General features: G+C 40.6%; 1 protein-coding gene across 2 annotated transcripts in view; it reads right to left on the bottom strand.

Moving 5' to 3' along the window:
• The window catches only part of ETS1 (ETS proto-oncogene 1, transcription factor), a 102,037-nt gene that overhangs the window by 13,156 nt on the left and 65,990 nt on the right, over positions 1-22,891 (bottom strand). For both annotated transcript variants that reach the window (XM_063311545.1, XM_063311543.1), the window contains 5 exons: positions 13,907-14,026; positions 12,968-13,168; positions 8,093-8,170; positions 6,642-6,890; positions 2,702-2,962 (listed from right to left, as the gene is read on the bottom strand). In XM_063311545.1, coding sequence (XP_063167615.1) covers positions 2,702-2,962; positions 6,642-6,890; positions 8,093-8,170; positions 12,968-13,168; positions 13,907-14,026 — 909 coding nt within the window. The remainder of the gene's footprint in view (positions 1-2,701; positions 2,963-6,641; positions 6,891-8,092; positions 8,171-12,967; positions 13,169-13,906; positions 14,027-22,891) is intronic.

Genomic DNA, 22,891 nt, shown 5'->3' with positions numbered 1-22,891 from the left:
CCTAAAGACGGTCTAGAACTAGTTTAACAAAATACAGATGTGTTAGAAAGGTGATGTTCCAATGTCTTCTGTCCAAACCACCAGCATGTATAGTTGCCTAATTAAGAACATCTGACAACTGGTCAGAAGATAAGAACTTTTACAAACTTTTGATCATCTCTATAAATAAATATATATGTGGGGTAAGGTGGGTGGGGTGTACTGCAGCACTTCTGAGCAGCCTTGGCAACTTGCCGAATTAGGTTAAGATGTAGAACATAGATAGCGGAGCTTGAGAAAACTGTGCATTCATTGGCAACTTGAGAAAATATCAAAAGCCAAATTGCATTTCTACCAAAAGCATCACCTTCTCAGCAAGGTTGTTATCATCAGTGGGTTGTGTCTCACTAGTGATTAAGAACCGCACGAATAATCTTGTAGTCAGTGAAACTATCAACAAAATAAAATCTACAGAACTTGGGGGCTGTTGATCTGTTTTGCAGTTTATTGCCGATATAAACACAATGCAATTTTAATTCACCATAAAATGGAGGTCTTTCAATTATTAAGTTAGTATTTCTGTAGTTCATTCCATGATACCAAAGTCACTTTGGCCATTTTACAACATTTTTATGAGAGGATCTGGCATTATAATATTCATTTCCATATTATGGTGAAGGATGAGAGAATTAAGGGCAAAAAAGATAGTTTAGCAACTTGGCTAAGGTCACCTGCTGAGCTGACAGGCAAGGAGAACCCAAACCTATTAGTTTACAGATCTCACTCGTAATCAACTCTTGCCACCTTTCATCCTTACTGTTTTCCAAGACTCACAGCCACTGCTGCTTTCTTCTTTTTCATAATACTAATAATCTAATATTTCAAATTGTGCATATAGTGCATAACAATTTCTTGTCAGGCAGAAATGCAGGAAGCAAACGCAACAATAATATGATCCACAGATGGCCATCAAGTGGGAACTAGTATAGCTTGGAGAGCAAACCAAGAATAAGAACTTGAGAAGAGGCATTCGGGGAAGCAGAGAAATGGTTTTGAGCTGTTGTCAGAACCAGTTTATTGAGAACCAGGCTCTCAAGTAAACCCCCAAATTGTACAGAAAATCTTTGAAACCCTTCTTGAAGAAGCAGTCCAATTGACAGTTTGGATGAGCAGCACTTCTCTGGTATCCAGAAGGGCCTTAAAGACCTGGCTCTTCACCCAGGCCTTTGGAGAAGACAGTTGATGCCCCTTTCTTCCTTTCTGTTCCCCTCTGGGTTTATTGTCTTTGCCATCGTTGTTCTTTTGTCTTGTGCTGTTTTTGTGTCTTTTGTATCATTCTTTGTTTTTCAATGTTTTAACAATTGTAAACCGCTCAGATCTCTGGGAGTCAGGCGGCATATAAATTTAATAATAATTGTTATTATTGTAATAATAATATATATTGTTATTATGGACCCCTTTGCTGTTGAGTGGCATACTCCAACTTGTAGTCATAGTAGCTGAGAAGAAATGACACTATCCATGTAGCTGTGAGCTACAGATTATTCAACAATTCCCAACAATATAAATCTAACCACTAAGAGAGTGACATGATCTATACCAGGTGAATGTCAACATGTATCCTTGCATTATCCTGACATCTGAAGCATCTCAGGAGACTTCCTTGGTTCATTTCATATCTACCCCACAATCATGGCTGAATGGAGCCTCTCTCCATTCAACCTCAATCACCACCCTTTCTGTTCTTCACCTACTCTTACTGCCTCTATAACCCACAGATACACTTCGTAGCTCAAAACTAAAATGACTAACCACTTCCTCTTGCATACAGCTCCTAAAATTATCTTCCATCTTCCCCACAGGCACCACATGCATGAGACACACTCACAAAGAAAGATCAGTCCTATAAAAAAAACCCTCTACAAATCAAAAGAATCACATTCAGGTGTGGTATCAAATGTAAACTGTCCCACTGCTGCTGTTAAAGTACTACATTGAAAGAGATAAGTCATAATTATTAACTCTTGGATGTATAACCTCTGTCTTAACCTGTGACCTCTGCAAGGCATATGTTTCAAGCTTCCTTCCTCATTCCATCAGTGATACAAAGATAACAGTAGCCAACCTTAACAGTTCTGTTTGTAAGCATCACTAATGTGATGTCTGTAAAATGCTCTAAAATACTAGGAATATGCAGAAAGTAAAGTCAGTGCAACAGACTAGATTAGACTGAAGTGGGATTGGGAATCTGTGGTTCACTGTGCTGTGAGAATCCAGGCATTGTCTTAGTACATTTATGAATCAAGATGTCACAGTAAATCATAAAAGGGTGTTATTTTATTTGGGCATAACATATTATATGGATACAGCCAATGCATTTGCTAACCCAGATTCAGTGGGGTGTTACTGTTACTGTTGTTCATCCTGCCAGTGAGAATGACACACTGGTAGTGTTTGCATAACACACTGAACCTGGTGAATAATGTAGTCCATGGGTTTGCAGAATCTACTGAATTATAAACTAACCAAATGAACTGAGTTTGTAGAACCTGCTGGATCCCCCTCCCCCCCAAAAAAAAAACTAAGCAAAGATTAAAGGAACCAAACTTAGCCTATTGCACAAATGCAGCTGTCAGATCCTTAAGTGATCTGGTTGAGCAAGTTGTGTGTACGCCGCCACGGGCAGCTGCTTCCATCACCCACGTTTTTTCCAGCGTCTTACCTGTGTAGCCAGCCAGGGCAGCAGCGGGAATGACAGGCTTGTCCTTGTTCATGTCAGTTCGGTCTCGAACATAGTCCTTGAAAGTGCCTTTGGGCTTGTGGTTGGGCAGAGGGACAGGATAGTCCTCCGAATCGAAGCTATCATACGAAGGGACACGCTGGAGACTCTGGAAGGAGGACTGGCTGCTCCAGGACTGCGCCAGACGGTCACAGCTATCATAGCTCTCTATACTCTCAAAAGAATCTTGGCCCCCAAGTTTACCTGCAGAGCAAAAAGAAAATGAGGTTCACATCCAACCAATGATAGAGATGCCTCCATAGGGGGGAAGAAAAGGCCCTGGCTACAAATGACATCTGACTGCCTTGGGTGCAGACCCCCAGATCCCCTCCAACAGTTGCCATCAAATTGTCATGTTCTAATGTGATAGAAAGGAAAAACTATCAAAAAACATGAGGAGTAATCATTTTCATCATCCTGAATGAAATACTAATTTAGCTTAATTCATGCTACTGTCCTAACTACATCATTTTTTTCCCCTTCTTTTTGCCGCACAGCCTCCAGCCTGTCCCTCAAAAGCCAAGCATAGCTCTCAGCCAAAGAAGGAGCTGTGCGGTCCTCATACATCTATCCTGCAACTCCAGCAAAAACTCTTTCTCGGAAGTATTATTGCTGGAGCTGGGCCAGAAGTGAAGTTCTTCAGCTGCAGATCTGCCCCTGAAGGCTGAGGGCATGATGGGGTTAGAAGGGCACTATGCCATCTTGGGTTGGGTGCCAAACAGGTGTAAGGGAGGGGCCTAAGCTGAACCAAGCAATGAAATGGAAATGGAGCTCATATTGCCTTCTTTCAGATTGAAGTTAGGCATTGTGTCCATCTGACACCTATACTTCTTAGTGCATATAATATCACTTAATCTTTTAAAGAACTGATAGCAGGCCCTTTGTGAAATCATGGTTCACAGGGCTGGTCTATGCTCAGTCTGTCACTGCTTGTACATTGTCTCCATGTTTTGACCATTTGCATGACCTTTTCTCTGAAATATACCTTTCCCCCTACTCAGTTAAGGATATTGCTAAACCTGGGAAAGGGACAGACTTCTTTATGGCCTTCACTGAACCCTACGGAGGGAAATGTACAGCCTGGACTACAGCTCAGGAGCAGAGCCTTACAAGTAGAGCAGAGACCACAAGCAGAAAGTCTCATGTTCAGTTTCCAATTTCTACATTTAAGAGGACCAGATTGGAAGGAGAGGGAATTACTTCTTTGTACAGATTACTGAGTTAGATGGACAAACTATCCGACCTGCTATAGGGAAACCACCAAACATACAGATTAGCATTGTGCTGTTTATCAAGAAGCTTCTCAAAATGTGACAAGTGGAGCTATCCTCTTTTATACTTTCTGGCTTTCAAATTCAGGCCTTTTTGATAATCATGCCTTTACTTGAACATTTTCATGTTTCAGCTGCATATGCAGAGTCATCCATTACAAACAAGGAAAGGCTGTGTACCATTGCTGCTTCTTCCTCCTCCTCCTGATCATTAGATGTTACCTCAGCTCTGGCAAGCATGAGGGTTATTTACTCTTGGCTTCCTAGAGATCAGTTCACAGAAGTCAAATCTGTCAACTCAGGCAACTCTGCCCAGATTTATCACTCTTATTTCAGGTGAAAATCTGAATTCCTACCAAAGTGCACAGGTTCAAAAGTGAACAAATAAAACAAAACGAACAAGATCTTAGACTGCACTTCCTGGAATTCCACTCCCTGGTTATTGCTCAACAGTTTCAGATTGACTGACAACCTTAAGAGTATAGTAGGATCATCTGAGTTCATTAATTACCAAAACCAGTCTGAAAACAGCTGCTGGGATTGTGTAAGATCTAGGGAAAAAAATTCATTTGCAGAGATGCTGGCAGCTAAAACCCACAGAATAAACCTCAGTGGTTGAGAAAAGTCTTTGAACTGGCATATTTGCTGTTTTGATTCGACCTCTGTATCCCCTACCTACCTCCCCACCCATCCACCCCAATATATAACTAGTAAGAATTTAGATACTGGCAGGGATCACACGGTTGAGATAGATCCCAAAGTACAGACAGTCTAGAGTTTAGTACAGTGTTTCTCAACCTTAGTGACTTTAAGGTGTGTGGCCTTCAACTCCCAGAACTCTGGGAATTCTGGGAATTGAAGTCCACACACTTTGAAGTTGCCAAGGCTGCGAAACACTGGTCTAGTATTTGGAAGGTATGTGATGCCCTTTTCATAATGCATCTTTGGAAAGCTCAGAAGAAAAACCATGGTTTAATAAAAGGAAATAAAATTCTAACTCTTCTACGGTTCTATTCACTTCTAGTTGAAAAATCTTGCATAGCATAGCTTAGGAAAAAATGTCCATCAGTCAAAGGAGATATATCACCTTAAGCCAAAACACTGCTATTTATTTATTCATAAGCCTGCAAAGTAATCTCAAAGGAGGACTAATTTGTTAAATTTGTCAAGCAAACAAACCAACCACATTATTTATTTAGTTGGTCAATGTGCCCAATCAGGTAGCTGCATCCTGTTGACCTTGGCTGATCTCAAAAGAGCTCAGCAGGGTCAGTGAGACCTGGATAATACTTGGATGGGAGCAAATGAACAAATCTCAATGGATGTAAGCTACATTAGGAAATTAAAAAAAGAAATCCTAGAAGGCAAACCACTTCCAAACAGTTGCCAAGAAAAGTATATGGATGTTTCCAGAAATCTTTCCCTTTTTACACATTGTGTGATGCGTGAGCTTAGCTACTGTGGCTTGATCAACTAACTATAACATATTCCAAAAACCATGGTTAAATCATAGGTTTTACTGATATAAAATCCCAGCCAGTGTTGTGATTGGCCAAAGGCCAGTGAGTTATGGTTTGCTGTTGTTTTTTGTATTGGACAGACAGACCAGAAGTCTTGATCTGGATTGGGAACCTAGCATGGAAGAAAAAAAATCCTCTCAACTCCACTGGAAATCAGGGCTGGGACCACGAACAAGGTCAAGTCCAATTCATTGTTGAGTAAGAAAAGCTGATATAGCTCAGTGGTATATATTAAAGCAGGCAAGTCCAACCTGCGGCCCTGAACAGCTAGTAATGCATCCCCAAGCATGAAGCACACGAAGAGTAAAATTAGAATTAAAATTTCTGACGAGCACCTTGAGAACTCACTGAGAATTGCAACCACTTTCATCGAACCAGACACTGATGCATTCATTTCACAAAAACAAGGTCAAATATCCCACTAGTTTTATGTGGCCCTCTTTTTTAAAATTTTAAAATAAAAATATAAAAAATAAATGAAGTTTTACTACTTATACACATTAACTATATTATATATTTTATGTGTGGCCCAAGACAATTCCTCTTCACTCAGTGTGGCCAAGGGAAGCCAAAAGGTTGGACACCCCTGTATTAAAGGTATTTTGGTGGTGAGGTCAATGGATTTACAGATGCATACATGCATTCATCCCTATTTGCAAAGAAGCCTGATGTCCCCATTTAAGTGGGGAGCTATAACAGATATCCTCCCTACTTAAATGAGGATATCACGTCATGAGTTTCTGACATGACACAGTCCATCTTGTCAGGGTGGCTGCTATCTTATGGCTGCTGCAAGAAATGCCTACAATAGCCTTTGCCAGTTCCACATTTTTCAAAATGTCTGGGATATGTCTTCTACAGTCAGCAGTTGGGGAAGACTGGTTTAGAACATTTCTCTATTAGTGATCTTATGCATACCATACCAAAACTACCCATCCTTTTTGAAAGAGTTACCAGCACAGAATGCAACCATGGATTCCATCTGAAGAAAAGTTGTTGGCTATACCAGGAATGGAACAGCAGCAACCACAGTGTCCCAAGTAAAGGGGCCATGGTGGGAGATTTGGAATGCTATCTATTAGTCTATAGTACCTCGGCTGGCACGCCCCATGCACATGTTATCCGGGGTTACGACTTCCTGTTTGATTGTGAAGTAGTCGGTCTGCAAGGAGTCCATCTGCACTGGGTCACGAAGAATGACTGATGGGTACTCATTCTCATATTTGAGAGACAGAAGCTCCTCAGAGCTGATTGGATGGAGAGTCTGGTAGGACTCTGTGATGAAGCTGGGCTCAGAAAACTCTGATGGAGGAACACACTGGGCATGCTCAATGCCATAACCTGCAAGGGGAAAAAAATGGCATGAACTAATATACTGGTCTAAGCCCTGGGTGCAATCTTTGACCAATGGGATTTTATGCTAAGAAAAAAATGATATAACCTTAAAGATTAAGCACTGTCCCTGCCTTTGGGAAGTTGAGAAGATTCTATTTTTCATTATGTTCCTGCTCTATATTTATTGGAAAAACTTAGGAGAAAAAATCTTGGCAATTCTTTCCTGTTTTATTGTTACAATAATCCTGGGAACTAAAGGTTCAGGTTTCAGCATTTGCTGATTGTTTTTAAATCAATGAATCTAACTAATTAAACAAACACAGACCTTATGACTGGTCACAGAGGTGCTCCCAATGAATTGGGCAACCCATGCTTAAATAACAATATTTTGGGACTACCCAGCTAGGGAGCAACACCCTGTCCATCTTGGCTGATTTCTAGAAGCTAGCTAGAAATTGGACCTGATTAATATTTGGATGCGAAATGGCCAAGAAACACCCAGGCTATAGCTTAGCTTGGTAAATTGATAAAATTCCAAGGCAGAAAGCAACAGCCAACCCTTCCCATATTGTTGCCAAGAAAACTACATAGATATGTCCATGAAGTTACCAGAAGCTGACCTTGCCTTGAAGATCTTCTCCTCAGAAAAATTCATGGATGAGAAAACTTACAGTGATTATTAGTTAGGATACTGCCATATTGCTTCCCTGAATTACACCTAGCAGACCTCAAATGCCATCTGCTGCGTGAACAACAGTGGAAGATATTTATCAACCCTAGGTGTGGATAGGTTACTAAGAAACCTATCTTGTTTGTTTAGCCACTTGTGTGTATAATACACATTACTTGCACAGTTAATCAAGAGTGGTCAGAATACCAGTTAGGGTTCTATTCTGTTAGCTGTATTCACATGGCCTCTGCCAGTAGACCTTCTCCAGGGTTTAGGGTAGAAAAAACAACTTTCCCACAACTTCTGTCTGATCTCCCTGATTCCAAGGACTTTGACACAGATATACATACCCTACTTGAGGAATGGTTTTTCCCATAAGTTTACTCCAGGTCACACTAGTCCTGAGTTCACATTCCATTATTTGTCCCCAATTAACATATCACATAGCTCCTTAGATTCCAACATTCTATCTACATTATCTTCCTGTAGGGTCTATAAAGCAGGAAAGGTGGGGGGGGGGGAAAGGAATTGGACTTACTAATGAAGTAGTCAGATGTATAGCGGGATTCTGGATAGGCAGTATTTATTCCATTTGCTGGATATGGCTTGATCTCTTCTATGCCAAACAAAGAAATGGAAGGGAATATCTCAATTATGTGGTAAAAATAAAACTAACAACAATATCAATTATATACATACACACACATACATACACATACATACATACACATACACATACACACATACATACATACACAGAGTATATTTTATAGTACTTTCCTGAGTGCCAAACACTATGCAGTTTTCTTACATATCCTCAGAAAAGCCTGTTAAGGTAGGTGAAGCTGAGAAACTGTGATTGATGCAAAGTCATCATACAACTTTGTGATGGATATGTCAAAATGGGCATGTGAAAAAAAAAGTATGAGAACACCATGTTGAACTTTGGAAGTGATGACTACCCACAAATCTGTTATGCTAAGTGAATCAGAAAGGCAAGAAACACCATGGAGTCTAGTAGTGTGCATTTAAACATGGCTCCCCATGGTAAGACATGAACATCTGCATTAAAATTTGTGTATTTCCTGTGTCACATCTGTTGTTTTAAACAGCTTGAAGGTACTTACTGCAATAAGGGTAGTGAACTGGTGCAATCAATATGGTTTGACTACAGTTCCCATAATCCCCAACCATTTGCTAAGCTGGCTAAGGGTAATGGAAGTTAAACACAAGAATTGTCCTAAGTTCTGTTAAACAGATGTAATTGATATAGTTACATGACTTAATAGTTGTATGATAGGATTTTCCCTAGATTTTGATAGGACTAGGAAAGCAGTTTGTGGCTGGCAGCTCCATCTCATCATTATGCCATTTGGCACAGGCTAGTCATGTTGCAAGATCACTGAATATTTCTTTCATTGATTTTGGTTTAATTTGACTATTGTTCAAAAGTGTGAATGGCTATGGAAGGCATAATGCCCCTATTTAATTTCCCTGCAGAACATCTGCAAGAAATCATGTCATCATTATTCAGGGGGGATCAAGAAAAGTAGCTCAGGGTTGTATGTGGCCCATGGGCTGCCCAACCTGCGCAGGCAGCCCCTGGGCTCAATATAAGCTTGACTAGCTCAGATTTTACTGAGCAGCATGTCCTAGTGTCATCACTTTAAAAACTTTTGCCGAAGCAAACATGCATGGTCAAAGTCAGCAAGATGGCTTGGGTCAAACTAAGACAGCAACGTTCTGTCCTGTCCTGGTTACTTTTATGAGCAGGCTTCCAACATGTTTAGCTATTTCAAAACGTTTCAGTCAGAAGTGACTCACCTACCGCAGGCTGTCTAACAGAGACAGAAAAGGCAGCAGGCAAAGACTTCTTCATTGGCATATATTTCAGAATATTCAAAGCTGATTTCTTTCCACTCCCCGTGCCCTAAAATAAACCCATGTTCCCAACAGTCAGCAGTGCCCTCTCTTTGACTGCAAAGCCAGTGTCCTCTCTTTAACTACAACCTGGCCTCTTCCCTTCCCTGTGGTTGTCCATCCTGGATTTGGCAGATCTTTCCAGGAGGGAAAAGGGCACAAAAGCTTCTGCATCTCAGCTCACACAAGTCTTAGCTTTGTTTAGACATATTCCCCACCCACTCCAGCAGGAGGGGAGGCCAAAATTAGGTACTTTTTGAATGAATGAACATTATTCTCTGGCTGACTTCTGTCCAGCCTCAGTAGAAAGAAATATGATCCTCACTTTGTTCTCTGGTGGGTCAAAGCTGATCTGTGCATATGGCAACATGGGAATGAAAGGTGGCCCCAGAAGAAGGTCTTCCTTTAACCTTAGCATCTTCATGAAAATTCACCCCACTACTACACTTTAGACAATCTTAATCTCACTAGCCATAGATAATAGCTGTCAGGTCCATGACGACTTGCCCTTTCTAGTTTTGCAAATAGAAATAGAAAGCAAAAACTGTTTTTCAACCTCCATCCCCCACTGTGTGTGGCTAGCTAGCGATATGGAAGGTACTAGCAAATCCTCAATTTTCTGGACTTCAGTGGAATGGACTTTGCAGACAACAGACCAAATTCCATCACGATTTATATAATGACATGTTTACACAAATGATTTAACTTGCCTTATTTGCATAATGTCATTATGCAGAACTCTGTTAGTCGCATAATGATACAAATGATGCATTGCCACGGTGACGCACTGTTCAATTTCTCAGACTATGGGGAACAGCAGACATGCTCTCCCTCCAAACAGTCCATTAAAGCAAGGTGTCACTGCATGTGTCTCCAGGTCCTTGTGTAGTAAAAGGAGTCCTTATTCTCTAGAACTAAACCTTGATAAATTATTCCCTATTTTGCCTATGTCCCCAGCTTAAAAGCAACTGGCTAATTTGGGTGTTGTTTTGATGTTCATCAACCTCATCAACTAGAGTTGTTTCCTAGAATGTTGTTTGATTCTAAGGAGATGCTACTCCTCATGCACATGCAAAAACAAATAAACAAATAAAAGTGGGTATCAAAGCAACAACAGTGCATAGTCTAGCATTTCATATGTAGATGAAGCTCATTGTGAACCCTTGAGGGCAGTCTTTAGAACTGCTGGATTCTCCCTCCTCCCTCAGCACATCTTTAACTTAAAGGAAAAAAACACACACAATCTTGGCATTTAAAACAATTGTAGTGCTAATACAGATTAAATCAAATCAGTCACTAGTTTCATCTGTGCCAGCTTGAAAACCACAACTACAGACTTTCATTTCCAGACAATACAGCCCCTAAACTATGGAAAAGATTCCCATCTTCCATTTTAAGATAAACGTTTTGAATTTATGCACTATATTGGAATCAGAAATTTTAGTCATACAAACATAGAGAACCACCTTAGATTGAGTCAAGCTCTTGCTCCCATCAAGATCAAGGGTTGCACCTTTTCACGCACGTCAGGGCCACACTTTCCAGAGTAGATTGTGCAAATATACAAGCTAAATTGGATTCCACTGAACTTACATTTAAGCTTCATCAAACCAATTAAGACCATGAATATGATTCCTTAAACATGTTCATCTGGGGGACATATTTGAAGGGGCTCTGAGTATAGTAGGCCAGAGTTCTTTGGGGAGGAGCACATGCTATTTGGGGACATCAGCTAACATACTCCAATTCAGATCAGTATTCTCTACACTAATTGGTTCTTAAAGAGTTTCTATCCAAGGAATTTTTCCCAGCCCATCTGAAGTTACCTGGGATTGTGGTAAGCCAAGTCCTCAAATCCTAGATTCCTAGTCATGCTATATATATTAGGCATGCCATGGTGATGTCAGCATGCTCACTCATAAGGAATGAACGAACAGCACAGCAAAACACATGGAAACTCAAATCTCTATATTCTGGGTACAGCTTGATCCGTTACTCAGCTCTCACACTGAAACTAGTTGGGAATGAAAAAGGAAAAAAAAAGAGTGCAACTATACACCATCAACAAAAAAGAGGAGAGGCTGCCCATCTTACATCCAAGCATGTTGACCTTCAGAAAGCCACAGAAGGTGGTCACATCACCTACCTTTTTAGTGGATTTCATGGAACAGACAAAACTGTCCCCACCCACTCTTGCCTCCCAAAATGGAATAATAAGCACCTGCCTCTACCTATTACGGCAGCCTCCAAAATGATTTGCAAACAACTTAGTGGGTGCCCTCTATTTACAATTGGTTTCACATTATTCAAGACTGAATGCTGGTCTGTTGCTTAAAGCTTATCCAGTGTAGTCCAGGAATAGCTGGTGCTTTCCCATCATTTTTGGAAAAAGGAGGTGTCAGAAACACAGCGTAAATTGTGTGCAGCCTGGCAGTTAAGACCCCCTAATTTCTAAATCAAGGCCTTTGTATGAACTTGGTTCATTGGTGTCTTTTCCCCACAGGATCCAAGTAGTAAGACTTGCCAGTTAGTTGGCAAAGAAGTGGATGCTGATGAACTATACACATACTGGAAAATCCCACCCGTTATAGCAGGGCACGGAGGCACAGTGGCTGTAGTGCCGTTCTGTTCAAACAGTAACTCCTGTTCATATGTGCTTCAGCCTACTGATGGAAAAGCTGCTGAAAAGACTTTGGGCAGGAATAGTCAGCTACAGATAGGAGAAAGATATAATTTAACAGCAGCACTTGGATCTTGAATATGTAGACTAAGTCAGCAACCTGAAAAGCCCCAGTGGCATTGTACAATCTTGCACAGTTGAACTAATGTCCTAGTCTAAAGCTGAAATTCTGTACCAGGGAGGGGATGATAGGCATCTCTTTGGCATTTGATGGCACTCTGGTATCCACAGATCCTGTGTTAATCAACCCATAATGTAGACAGTCCTTAAATAAATAGACATCTCTCGTAACATAGATAAGGCAATTCCCTATGCTCCCAAAATACAGAGAAAGATAAAACTGCCTTTAAAAGGCAAGGACAATTTATGGCTGAGAGCAAGCTGCTTTGTGAGCCTTCCACTGTGGTTTGATTAGAACCCTGCCAAAGTATTCAATACAGGCCATAGTATACTTTCTATCTCCGAGGAACAACTAAACCCCACCATGATAAATCAAAGTGATGCAGAACCAGGAGCACTGGGTTTGCGGTGGGATATTCAGGAAATCTCATAAAATAAACTCTCACGAAAGCCGGCTGGGTGACCTCGGGCCGGTCGCTCTCTCTCAGCCCAGCTCACCTCACAGGGTTGTTGTTGTGGGGAAAATAGGAGGAGGAAGGAGTAATAGGGATGTTCCCCGTCTTGAGTTATTTATAATAAAGCCGGGATAGAAAATAAATAAAATAAATAAACTTGCATAGCTTTCCACTACAGTCCTGATAAAAGCATCCCAGGTCTTTGCTGGTGATCTTGTTATAGGCTTATCATCACTACCTTTCTGCAGCATCTCCAGATGTTCCCAAAGAATGTCTCCTACAAAGTCTGGTGCTAATTCAAGGAAGCAGTCCTTTCCTAGAGCACACAGGGCAGCTCCATTCATGCAGAACTTCTGGAAGTCCACATCCTTCAGACTGAACTCATTCATGGCCCACATAATCCAGTCCCGTACATGAGTTTCTGTCCATTGGTGAGGATCTGCATGAGGGAACCACAGATAAAAACAGTCACTGGGTGTACCATTTTGTATGTTGCTTACAACATCCTATTGGGAAAGGCTGCAAGATTTCTGCTGGACTAAATTATTGGCCCTTGTATCTCTCTCAGTGAAAAATCATACTCTCTCCCCTGTTGATAATCCAGTGAGATGTAGGCCCTTTCCAACACACATTCCAGTACACTTCTTCTGGTTTGGTAAGAGTTCTCCAGCAGTTTTTATCCAAGGTAGTTAGAAACTGGATTTTATTCAGAAGCTCTTTGGATTATCAGATACTGGGAACCATCACCAGGACACATTAATTGCACTTTTGTTCAGTCTATCAGCTCCCCAGTACCAAACAGTACTTCCTCTTAATAATATAGCAACAACACCTTAAAATAATTGAGGAACATATAAGAAAGGGGATGCCCGCTGTTTCTACCATCAAGTTGATTGTTGCTTTGTTGGGTTACAGTGAAAAGGAAGCAGGAATGTCAAGGCTCTGGTAGGTAACATAGAGAACATTTGAGGAGCTTCTACCCATATAAGATAGAAATGCTACCCTTCAGCAGTTATGTCCCAAATGTTGTGCGTGTTCAAATTGCTTTCTACTTACTAAGTGAAAACTGAATTACATAGGGCTCTAGAATACATTCAACAAACCCATTCAACTTGCACCTGTTTTGAAACCACACGATCTTGTAGCTTCTAGGCCCAAATCAGCATTTGTGGCATACCTTTGGGTATTCCCAGTCGTTGCTGTTCTTTTGTGAAACCACTGAATGTGGCTTTTAATGCCTGAGACATCATTTCTTTGCTGCTTGGAGTTAACAAAGGCACATCTGCACATTCCATATCTAAAAGAAAGAGATGGGAAACAGGAACATCAGTTGATACAAATGATATAGATGGTGAAAGGATTAGGAAACTGCAGTCAAAGGACAGATACCAACAGGACCACCAGCAAGCTTTTTTTTTTCGTGGCTAGAATACTACTCAGTGGGCAAATCTAAGTTGGCTGTTTACACGAAGTGCCAAAGATAAATAGGAAGCAAGTTCATGAGCAGCCAATGGAAGTGGACTGTGTGAGGCCATTTTTGAGTTACTGCTCTTCGATTTTGTAAAGATATATAGAACTGAACAGTAGGGTGTTAAGTCTTCCTTGCAGTCAACTTATGATAATCTGACCATATTAAATAGAAACTGCCCAGAGTCCCCTTTTCAGGAGAGATGGGAGGTGATAGAAATTTGAAAAATAAATAAATAAACCACTGTTTTAACATGGTTGTACGCAAGATCTCCAGCTAGGTTTTCCAACTAAAACCCAAAATAGGAAGGACAGAGTAGACTTCTTCTTTGGCTTTTCATTTTTTGGGAGAAAGGGTTGTAAGGGTTAAACTCACATGTCATTGCAGTTATGGCTACAGGTTTTCCACACCTGAAGTCGTTGATCTGTTTTAGTGGTGCCACCTGAATTTAACTAATAGATGCAGGTCTCAGGTCTCACAGTCTGGGTCCCCCTATAAAATCAATGCTGCACACGTACTTCTAACAGATTAACAGAGCTCCTTCTTCTTAATCCTTTTCTCTATACTTTCAAAAAAGAGAATGAACAGAGGAAGAGACAGAGTATGCACCAAGAGGAGTATAAGAAGAAAGCAAAACTGGGGAGGTCCCTGGTGAATGTATGGGGCTTCCCAAGAGCATTCTACTCAAATCATCTCAATGTTGGTTGTGCCAATGACGAACTGGAGAAATAATGTGTCCTTTCATTTTTAAAATAAAGATAACCCGACAGAGGACTTCCAGATTCTAGATGAGGAATGGTCTTCATCTTTCTTAAAAAGTAGCTTTAGAGTTTTACAGTTTATCTCAAGATAACTGTGTCTTTCTCTTTGCAATTACTTCTCAATTTAGCATATATTAAAAAAAACAAAACCACCATATACCCTGGATTTCCCATTGGGACAGAGAGAAATTGGCTGTGTTCACTCATCACACAAAGTCCTAATGTGTTAGCTTTGGTTTAATGTGTTGTGTGAATCCCAGCCATTGTGATTTGTAAACCATGTTAAGGCAAACCCTGTAAGTTCTTCCAACTGGTGAGTTTGTGTGCGCATTTTTATGACAATGAGATCCTCATTTAAAGTAAGGTGATTGGGTGGGGACTGAGAGTGTCATGTAGCTAGGATGATTTTTTTTTTTCTATCAGTGTTTATGATATTTTGTTTGGTAGTCTTCTTATACTAAGAAATACAGTTGTGTTTGTTATCTTTCTGCAAAACTCATCAGGAAGGTCTTTGGTGGGATATTTAGGAGAAAATGCAATGGGAACTATAGCCAAGCTATTGGAGAACAAGGAACAGATTCCAAACACTGTTTAAAAATGTCGTTTAGATATTTAGAAGGTTTTATTAGCAAAGCTCTGGAGAAATAAACATACTGCTGAGCCAACTCTGCCATCCATCTTCTGCTCAGAGATAACACCAAGAGAAAGTGTCCTGTACACTCTCCCTCTACTTTTAAGCAGCTTGTTGTATTTTAATGATGGGCTTAGCATGCTCAGAGGTTAAAAGCGACCACCCACCAACTGCTCAATCACCTTTGCAGGCTGGTCAGAGGGCAGCCTGCGTGGCTCTCTGGCTATGGGAGAGTGACTCAGACACAGCTTTGAGAGGTGGGAGAAGCAGGTTCTGACACTTGTTTTGCTGTTGATCAACTTCAAATACAGAAAGAGGAACATATGCACAGCAGACCTTAAGTAACACACCAGGGTTAGGCCTGCAGGACAATGCTCTGCACACTCCCTTAAAGCAAGTCCTAATCAGTTACTCTTCACAAAGCATGCACAATAGATTATCACACTGACAAACAGTATGCTAATAGCATATATGGAATTGGTTGGGTTCACATGGGTTAAGCAAGCATAAGTATTGTGGTTAACACATAGCATTAAACCATAAGCCATCATTTACAAACCACCAGTGACTGGTTTCACACACAGTGATCTGCTTCATACATTGTGTTAAGTCATGATACCTAACTGATTTGTTCAATAATCCAAAATTTGCTTGGTGCACACAATTATGGTTTAACTTCTTTACTGGCTGGGTTTACACTTGACACCAAGCTATGGTTTGACTGGGGATCTGTGAATAAACCATAATTGACTGGGCTTACATAAATGCTAAACCAAAAGCAAACCACCTTTTGGCTTAGCATAATGTTTGGCCCAGGTGATAAACACGTATGGTATTATGCTACACAGGACATTGAATTGCTACTGATTTTTTTCTACACTGTGAATTCAAGATGACATTTCAGTCTCTCTGATCATTCCTATCTCTTTCCTTTGTATCTATTATAAAGTCTCTAGTTCAGTGTAACATGCCTCACATAAAAAAGGCTGTATGATTTCCTTAAATAAATTCCTTAAATATTTTGTTAACATTTATACACATTTTGTTTCAAGTTGCCATTGCTAAGATTTCCTCTTTACTTTCAGGGTTTTAATTACACTCTTCTCAAGATGTTTTCTCCAAGCTTATTTCAGTTCAAGTGCTAAGAAGCATTTTTTACATTTAGTTTGCCCAACTAGCATCTATTAAAAGAAATAAAGCCATTCTTGCCAAAAGTTGGCCCAGGTTTCATTTCTAAAATGAGCTCTGCCTTTCTGAACATTAAGCCAGTCAATTAAGATGAGAATTTGCAAACAAAATAGAGGTAGAAGATGGGATATGTGTAGCTCAATCCTAGGTTTAATTATAATTACTTCCCAAGTAAACATGTCTTGGATTCAGTTGCAAAATCCATTCAAGTCAACATGTAGCAGCATACAATGCCTTATACCATAAACTTAACTATGATTACTCAGAAATAAACTTTATTTCAATGGAATTTACTTCTAAATATATTTTGGATTTCAGCCTTAGAGAGGCAGAACTGGTGTCTTGCTTTAAACTGGAGTGTATGGATGGATGGATAGACAGACAGACAGACACTAAATGGAAGTAATGCCTATTTAAAATTTATACTTGTTTTTACAGGAAGACAAGAGCATTCAGCATCCAGTCCTGATCCAAGTTCAGCAGCACATGAATTGCTCTCAGTTTCACAATATTCCAGCACCAGATCTCCCTGAATCGATACTACTCCAACCCTGTGTGCAGTCCAAACAGCTCAAATTTCACTCATGATCAACAAAAGATGGCACTAATACTCCAATATTACTCTGCAATAGTGAGGCCCATAGATCTTGATCTCAGAAGAGAAAACTACGGTCTAGCTTAACTGAAGAAACACCGCTAGTTATGTCCAGGTTATATTTACTATATATTTAGTATAGTCTTAAATTAAATTACAGACATCAAATGCCACCTTAAGTAAATAATTAACATAATCACATAGTTCTTTCATCACATGAAACCATGATTTGCTTAATCGTGTTTGGATAAAAGATAATTGGCTGGGTTCACACAACGCACAATACTTTAGGTCATAAATGGATATACCACTCAGTATCACTAGACATTGCTTGTTAAGTTATGTTAATAAGTGAATCAGACTGTGGTTTAAAAGCCATGATGATTAGAATTACACAATACATTAAACCCAAACCAAATATATCTTACAGTTTAGTACAAGTTATGGGCACACTCAATATATCTGTAATGAACTTATGATACATCTTTTGAAGACCATATTAAGATAGAAAAAGCTCTCGAAGATTTATTTTCTCAAACAGAAAATTGCTTTTCCTTTCCTTATCAACCCAATATCCTTATGGATAAGAATTCCAAACTGAATTAGAACTGAAGGCATTTGTATGTACGTATGCTAAATAATAGCAGCCAGTAATAAAATAGCCCTGTTGAGTTTGCATGTGCAAACTGTATAAGCAATTTTTTTTTTTAAAAACTGTCTAACAGCAACATATTCAACCTTATAATGAGGCAGGGACTCTGCAATTCTCCATGTTGTAGTCTGGTAAGTTCAAAACTTGCTCAACTGTAACTTCCAACATTGTTCATGACTGAACCTTTCTCATATCTGTTCCACTTTGACTATGATTGCTGAGTTGCTGTTCAGTTGTGGAGGACCACAGATTCCCCACCACTACTTTACAACAGTGTTAGGACCCAAATCATGGCAGGCCTTTTCTTTAAGCAATATTTAAAGCTCATGTATACACATTACAATAATAAGTGGGACATTCCTCTCCATCTTGTCTCCTATAAACTGTAGATCCCAATTCTAGTTGTTCCTCATGAAAAATCCATTCTGCCCTTGTTCGTCTGTAGTACCTTACACAGTAGCAAGGCCAGAATTGATGTCCGGTGGGACTGGTCACAGCAGGAGTCGGCTGACCTGGGCACCTCTTCTGCTTCCCTTCCTGTCTGAAGATCTGATGGATAGCCACTGAGGTCAGAGATCAAGCTCACTATTGACTTCAAGAGAAGCAAAATGTCATTCTTGCCAACACTTCACTCCCTGTATCCATATCTACTCAAACTCTTAAGCCATCAGAAAAAGACACCTAATACACCATTGCCATGGGAAACCAAAGCCAAGAACTCCACAGCTAGGTTTACATATCACGCTAAGCCATAAAGTGGTTTGTTTGGCTTGGGCTTTTCATGTTGTATGAACCCAGCCACTGTGGTTCATAAATCATGAGTTATATCTTAATATTATATGGATTGTTCAAGTGACCATGGTTGAAACAAACCATGGCTTAATAAAAGTAAAGCCAGTCCATCTGTTCTACACAACTGTGGCCTACGTATAGGCTGCAGGTGTTGAGCTCACCTTGAGAGACCTTACCTTACCAAGCAGCATCAGAAAGGAGTGAGAAGTATAATGCTCAAAAGCTTATTCTGCAACATTACTCATTTAGCACAGAGAAGACTCTTGTACTACGCTAAGAACAGTACAGTATTTCTTTCAGCATCCATCTAAATACAGAACCCTGCCTTTAAATTTCCTATAATGCCCCTGAGATAGGATCACTCTGAAGCACTGTGGGAAATCCAAGATTTGCCAGATACCACTAATACTCATTGTACCTAATACGCATTACTGCTGTTGCCCGTTATTGAAAAGCAGTACCACAAGGACTCACAGATGTCTAAGGGTAGACACCAGGGACTATTTTGCTTAGGGCTCCTGAAATCTATAATCAGCATCACTTCATTTTAGATTGACTTAGTTGATTTATACAGCCATCCATCTCACAAATGTGACTCTAAGCAGCTTACAGTAAAATAGATAAAATAGATAAAATACAAAGATACATAATATAAAAATAAAAACACATAGCAGCTCAGCATTCTAAAAACAGCCATCAACAAAGCCAGGAGATGGGCTCTATCACACACTGATCTCCTAGGTCCTACATAGCTCATACCATTTGCCAGGCAAATCAATAAAGGATGTTCTATGCCCTAGACAGAAGCCAACTAGCCCAGATCAGCTGCATTTTAAATACACATGAGACTAGCCAACAACTGCAAACAATGCTTGGGTCTCTAAGAGCAGACCCTCCATATGGCCCTAAAGATCCTGAAAAATTGCTACCAAACCACAGATTTTAACACGGCAGAGGGAGGATAAAAATGATTAAATAGATGGAGGAGGAATCATGTTTAATGGCATTCATTCCAGTTTAACTCCAGTTTAACAGGCTGAAATCAACTTCACCATTTGTCCTGCCCACTCTTTGTAGAGCAGCTTACTGGCATTTCACTTCAAAGCCAAGAATGGGGCTCAGCCTGACCAAGGCAAGGTCTTGTGAAAACAGAAGTCGCTTTGCACAGATGAGATGGGACATGAGATACAGTATTGGGGATCTTCAGCTTTCCTGTTCAGCACTAGGGAGCATTCCAAAAATTGGCTGCTGTGGTCATCTAGAAAGGGGATCAAACAGAAGGGGCTTTGTTTCCAAGCCCTCCTCTCGACAGGAATGGTGACGGTGCCTTGAGGGTCCCCCGTCATCTTGTGTGGGGATTTACCATACTGAAAGGCTCCAACTTGCAACATAATTGCCTCATCTCAGCTTGGAAAGGTTTTGTCCAGGTGAAACATTCAGGGGTGAAGACGAAAAGGAGGGAGAGAAAACATTTTTGCAAATGAACCCAGCTGAGCCCCCCATTTATTTAGGCAGGATTGGCTAAACTGTGTCTGCACTTTTGAACTGTTTTCACAGAGGCCTGACTCTCACTCCCACGCAGGAAACAGGAGCCAAGATGGGCCTGTTTCAATTAGGGCTCTCTCAGCATTCACAGAGTTAGAAGAGGGAGGTGGGGGTAAGGGAGATGGAGGAACATCCAGATGTTCATTTAAAAAAAAATAAAGAAACAGGGGTGCATTCCCCCCCCACCCCCCACCCCCAGAACTCTCAAGGATTGCCTTTGCACCATATGATTGTCCCTGGATGACACTTGCTACTTTTCCCCATTGAACCCACTTCTCTGTGCCTCAGGTGGTAACTTAAATACACACAAGCTTAGGGGGTGACATTTTTTCTGTAACCATTTATTCAGAGCTATGGGTTACTCAAAGCACATCACCCCCATTGTTTCAGCCAGGTTTTGTTTTGTTTTTTATTACATGATAAACCTGTATTTCACTCTCTTCTTTCAATGTTCACAACAATCCTATGGTTAGGCTGAAAAGGAGAAGGGGGTATCCAAAGCTATTCACAGGTAGCTTTATTGCAGCACACTGGATTATGCTCCATACTAAGCTATTGCTTCTTTCATCAAGGTATGATAAATAATCCACAAGTGACTGGGTTTGCATAACACACCAACCATACACCCTAGTTTACAAATAACTGTGGTTGATTCCCAACAAAATGCAAAGCCAAAACAAAGTACTTTATGGCTTAATGTAAGATCTAGTAACTGATAGTTTTATTACTACTTCATGTGGGTAAACCATTGTTTGTTGTTTATTCGTTTAGTCACTTCCGACTCTTTGTGACTTCATGGACCAGCCCACGCCAGAGCTTCCTGTCGGTCGTCAACACCCCCAGCTCCCCCAGGGACAAGTCTGTCACCTCTAGAATATCATCTATCCACCTTGCCCTTGGTCGGCCCCTCTTCCTTTTGCCTTCCACTCTCCCTAACATCAGCATCTTCCCCAGGGTGTCCTGTCTTCTCATTATGTGGCCAAAGTATTTCAGTTTTGCCTTTAATATCATTCCCTCAAGTGAGCAGTCTGGCTTTATTTCCTGGAGGATGGACTGGTTTGATCTTCTTGCAGTCCAAGGCACTCTCAGAATTTTCCTCCAGCACCACAGTTCAAAAGCATTGATCTTCCTTCTCTCAGCCTTCCTTATGGTCCAGCTCTCACAGCCATATGTTACTATGGGGAACACCATTGCGTTAACTATGCGGACCTTTGTTGTCAGTGTGATGTCTCTGCTCTTAACTATTTTATCAAGATTTGTCATTGCTCTTCTCCCAAGGATTAAGCGTCTTCTGATTTCCTGACTGCAGTCAGCATCTGCAGTAATCTTCGCACCTAGAAATACAAAGTCTTTCACTGCTTCTACATTTTCTCCCTCTATCTGCCAGTTATCAATCAAGCTGGTTGCCATAATCTTGTTTTTTTTGAGGTTTAGCTGCAAGCCAGCTTTTGCACTTTCTTCTTTCACCTTCATCATAAGGCTCCTCAGTTCCTCTTCGCTTTCAGCCATCAAAGTGGTATCATCTGCATATCTGAGATTGTTAATGTTTCTTCCAGCGATTTTAACTCCAGCCTTGGATTCCTCAAACCCAGCATGTTGCATGATGTGTTCTGCATACAAGTTGAATAGGTAGGGTGAGAGTACACAGCCCTGCCGTACTCCTTTCCCAATCTTAAACCAGTCCATTGTTCCGTGGTCTGTTCTTACTGTTGCTACTTGGTCGTTATACAGATTCTTCAGGAGGCAGACAAGATGACTTGGTATCCCCATACCGCTAAGAACTTGCCACAGTTTATTATGGTCCACACAGTCAAAGGCTTTAGAATAGTCAATAAAACAGAAATAAATATCTTTCTGAAACTCCCTGGCTTTTTCCATTATCCAGTGGATATTGGCAATTTGGTCCCTAGTTCCTCTGCCTTTTCTAAACCCAGCTTGTACATCTGGCAATTCTCGCTCCATGAATTGCTGAAGTCTGCCTTGCAGGATCTTGAGCATTGCCTTACTGGCATGTGAAATGAGTGCCACTGTTTGATAGTTTGAACATTCTTTAGTGTTTCCCTTTTTTGGTATGGGGATATAAGTTGATTTTTTCCAGTCTGATGGCCATTCTTGTGTTTTCCAAATTTGCTGGCATATAGCATGCATTACCTTGACAGCATCATCTTGCAAGATTTTGAACAGTTCAGCTGGAATGCCGTCGTCTCCTGCTGCCTTGTTATTAGCAATGCTTCTTAAGGCCCATTCAACCTCACTCTTCAGGATGTCTGGCTCCAGCTCACTGACCACACCGTCAAAGCTATCCCCGATATTGTTATCTTTCCTATACAGGTCTTCTGTATATTCTTGCCACCTTTTCTTGATCTCTTCTTCTTCTGTTAGGTCCTTGCCATCTTTGTTTTTGATCATACCCAGTTTGGCCTGGAATTTACCTCCGATGGTTCTAATTTTCTGGAAGAGGTCTCTTGTCCTTCCTATTCTATTGTCTTCTTCCACTTCCACACATTGCTTGTTTAAAAATAATTCCTTA

The sequence above is a fragment of the Candoia aspera genome, chromosome 9, assembly GCF_035149785.1.
Source record: "Candoia aspera isolate rCanAsp1 chromosome 9, rCanAsp1.hap2, whole genome shotgun sequence".
In the NCBI taxonomy this organism is placed as follows: domain Eukaryota; kingdom Metazoa; phylum Chordata; class Lepidosauria; order Squamata; family Boidae; genus Candoia; species Candoia aspera.
The sequence above is the reverse complement of the archived record's forward strand: the minus strand, read 5'-3'. Positions and strand labels throughout refer to the sequence as shown.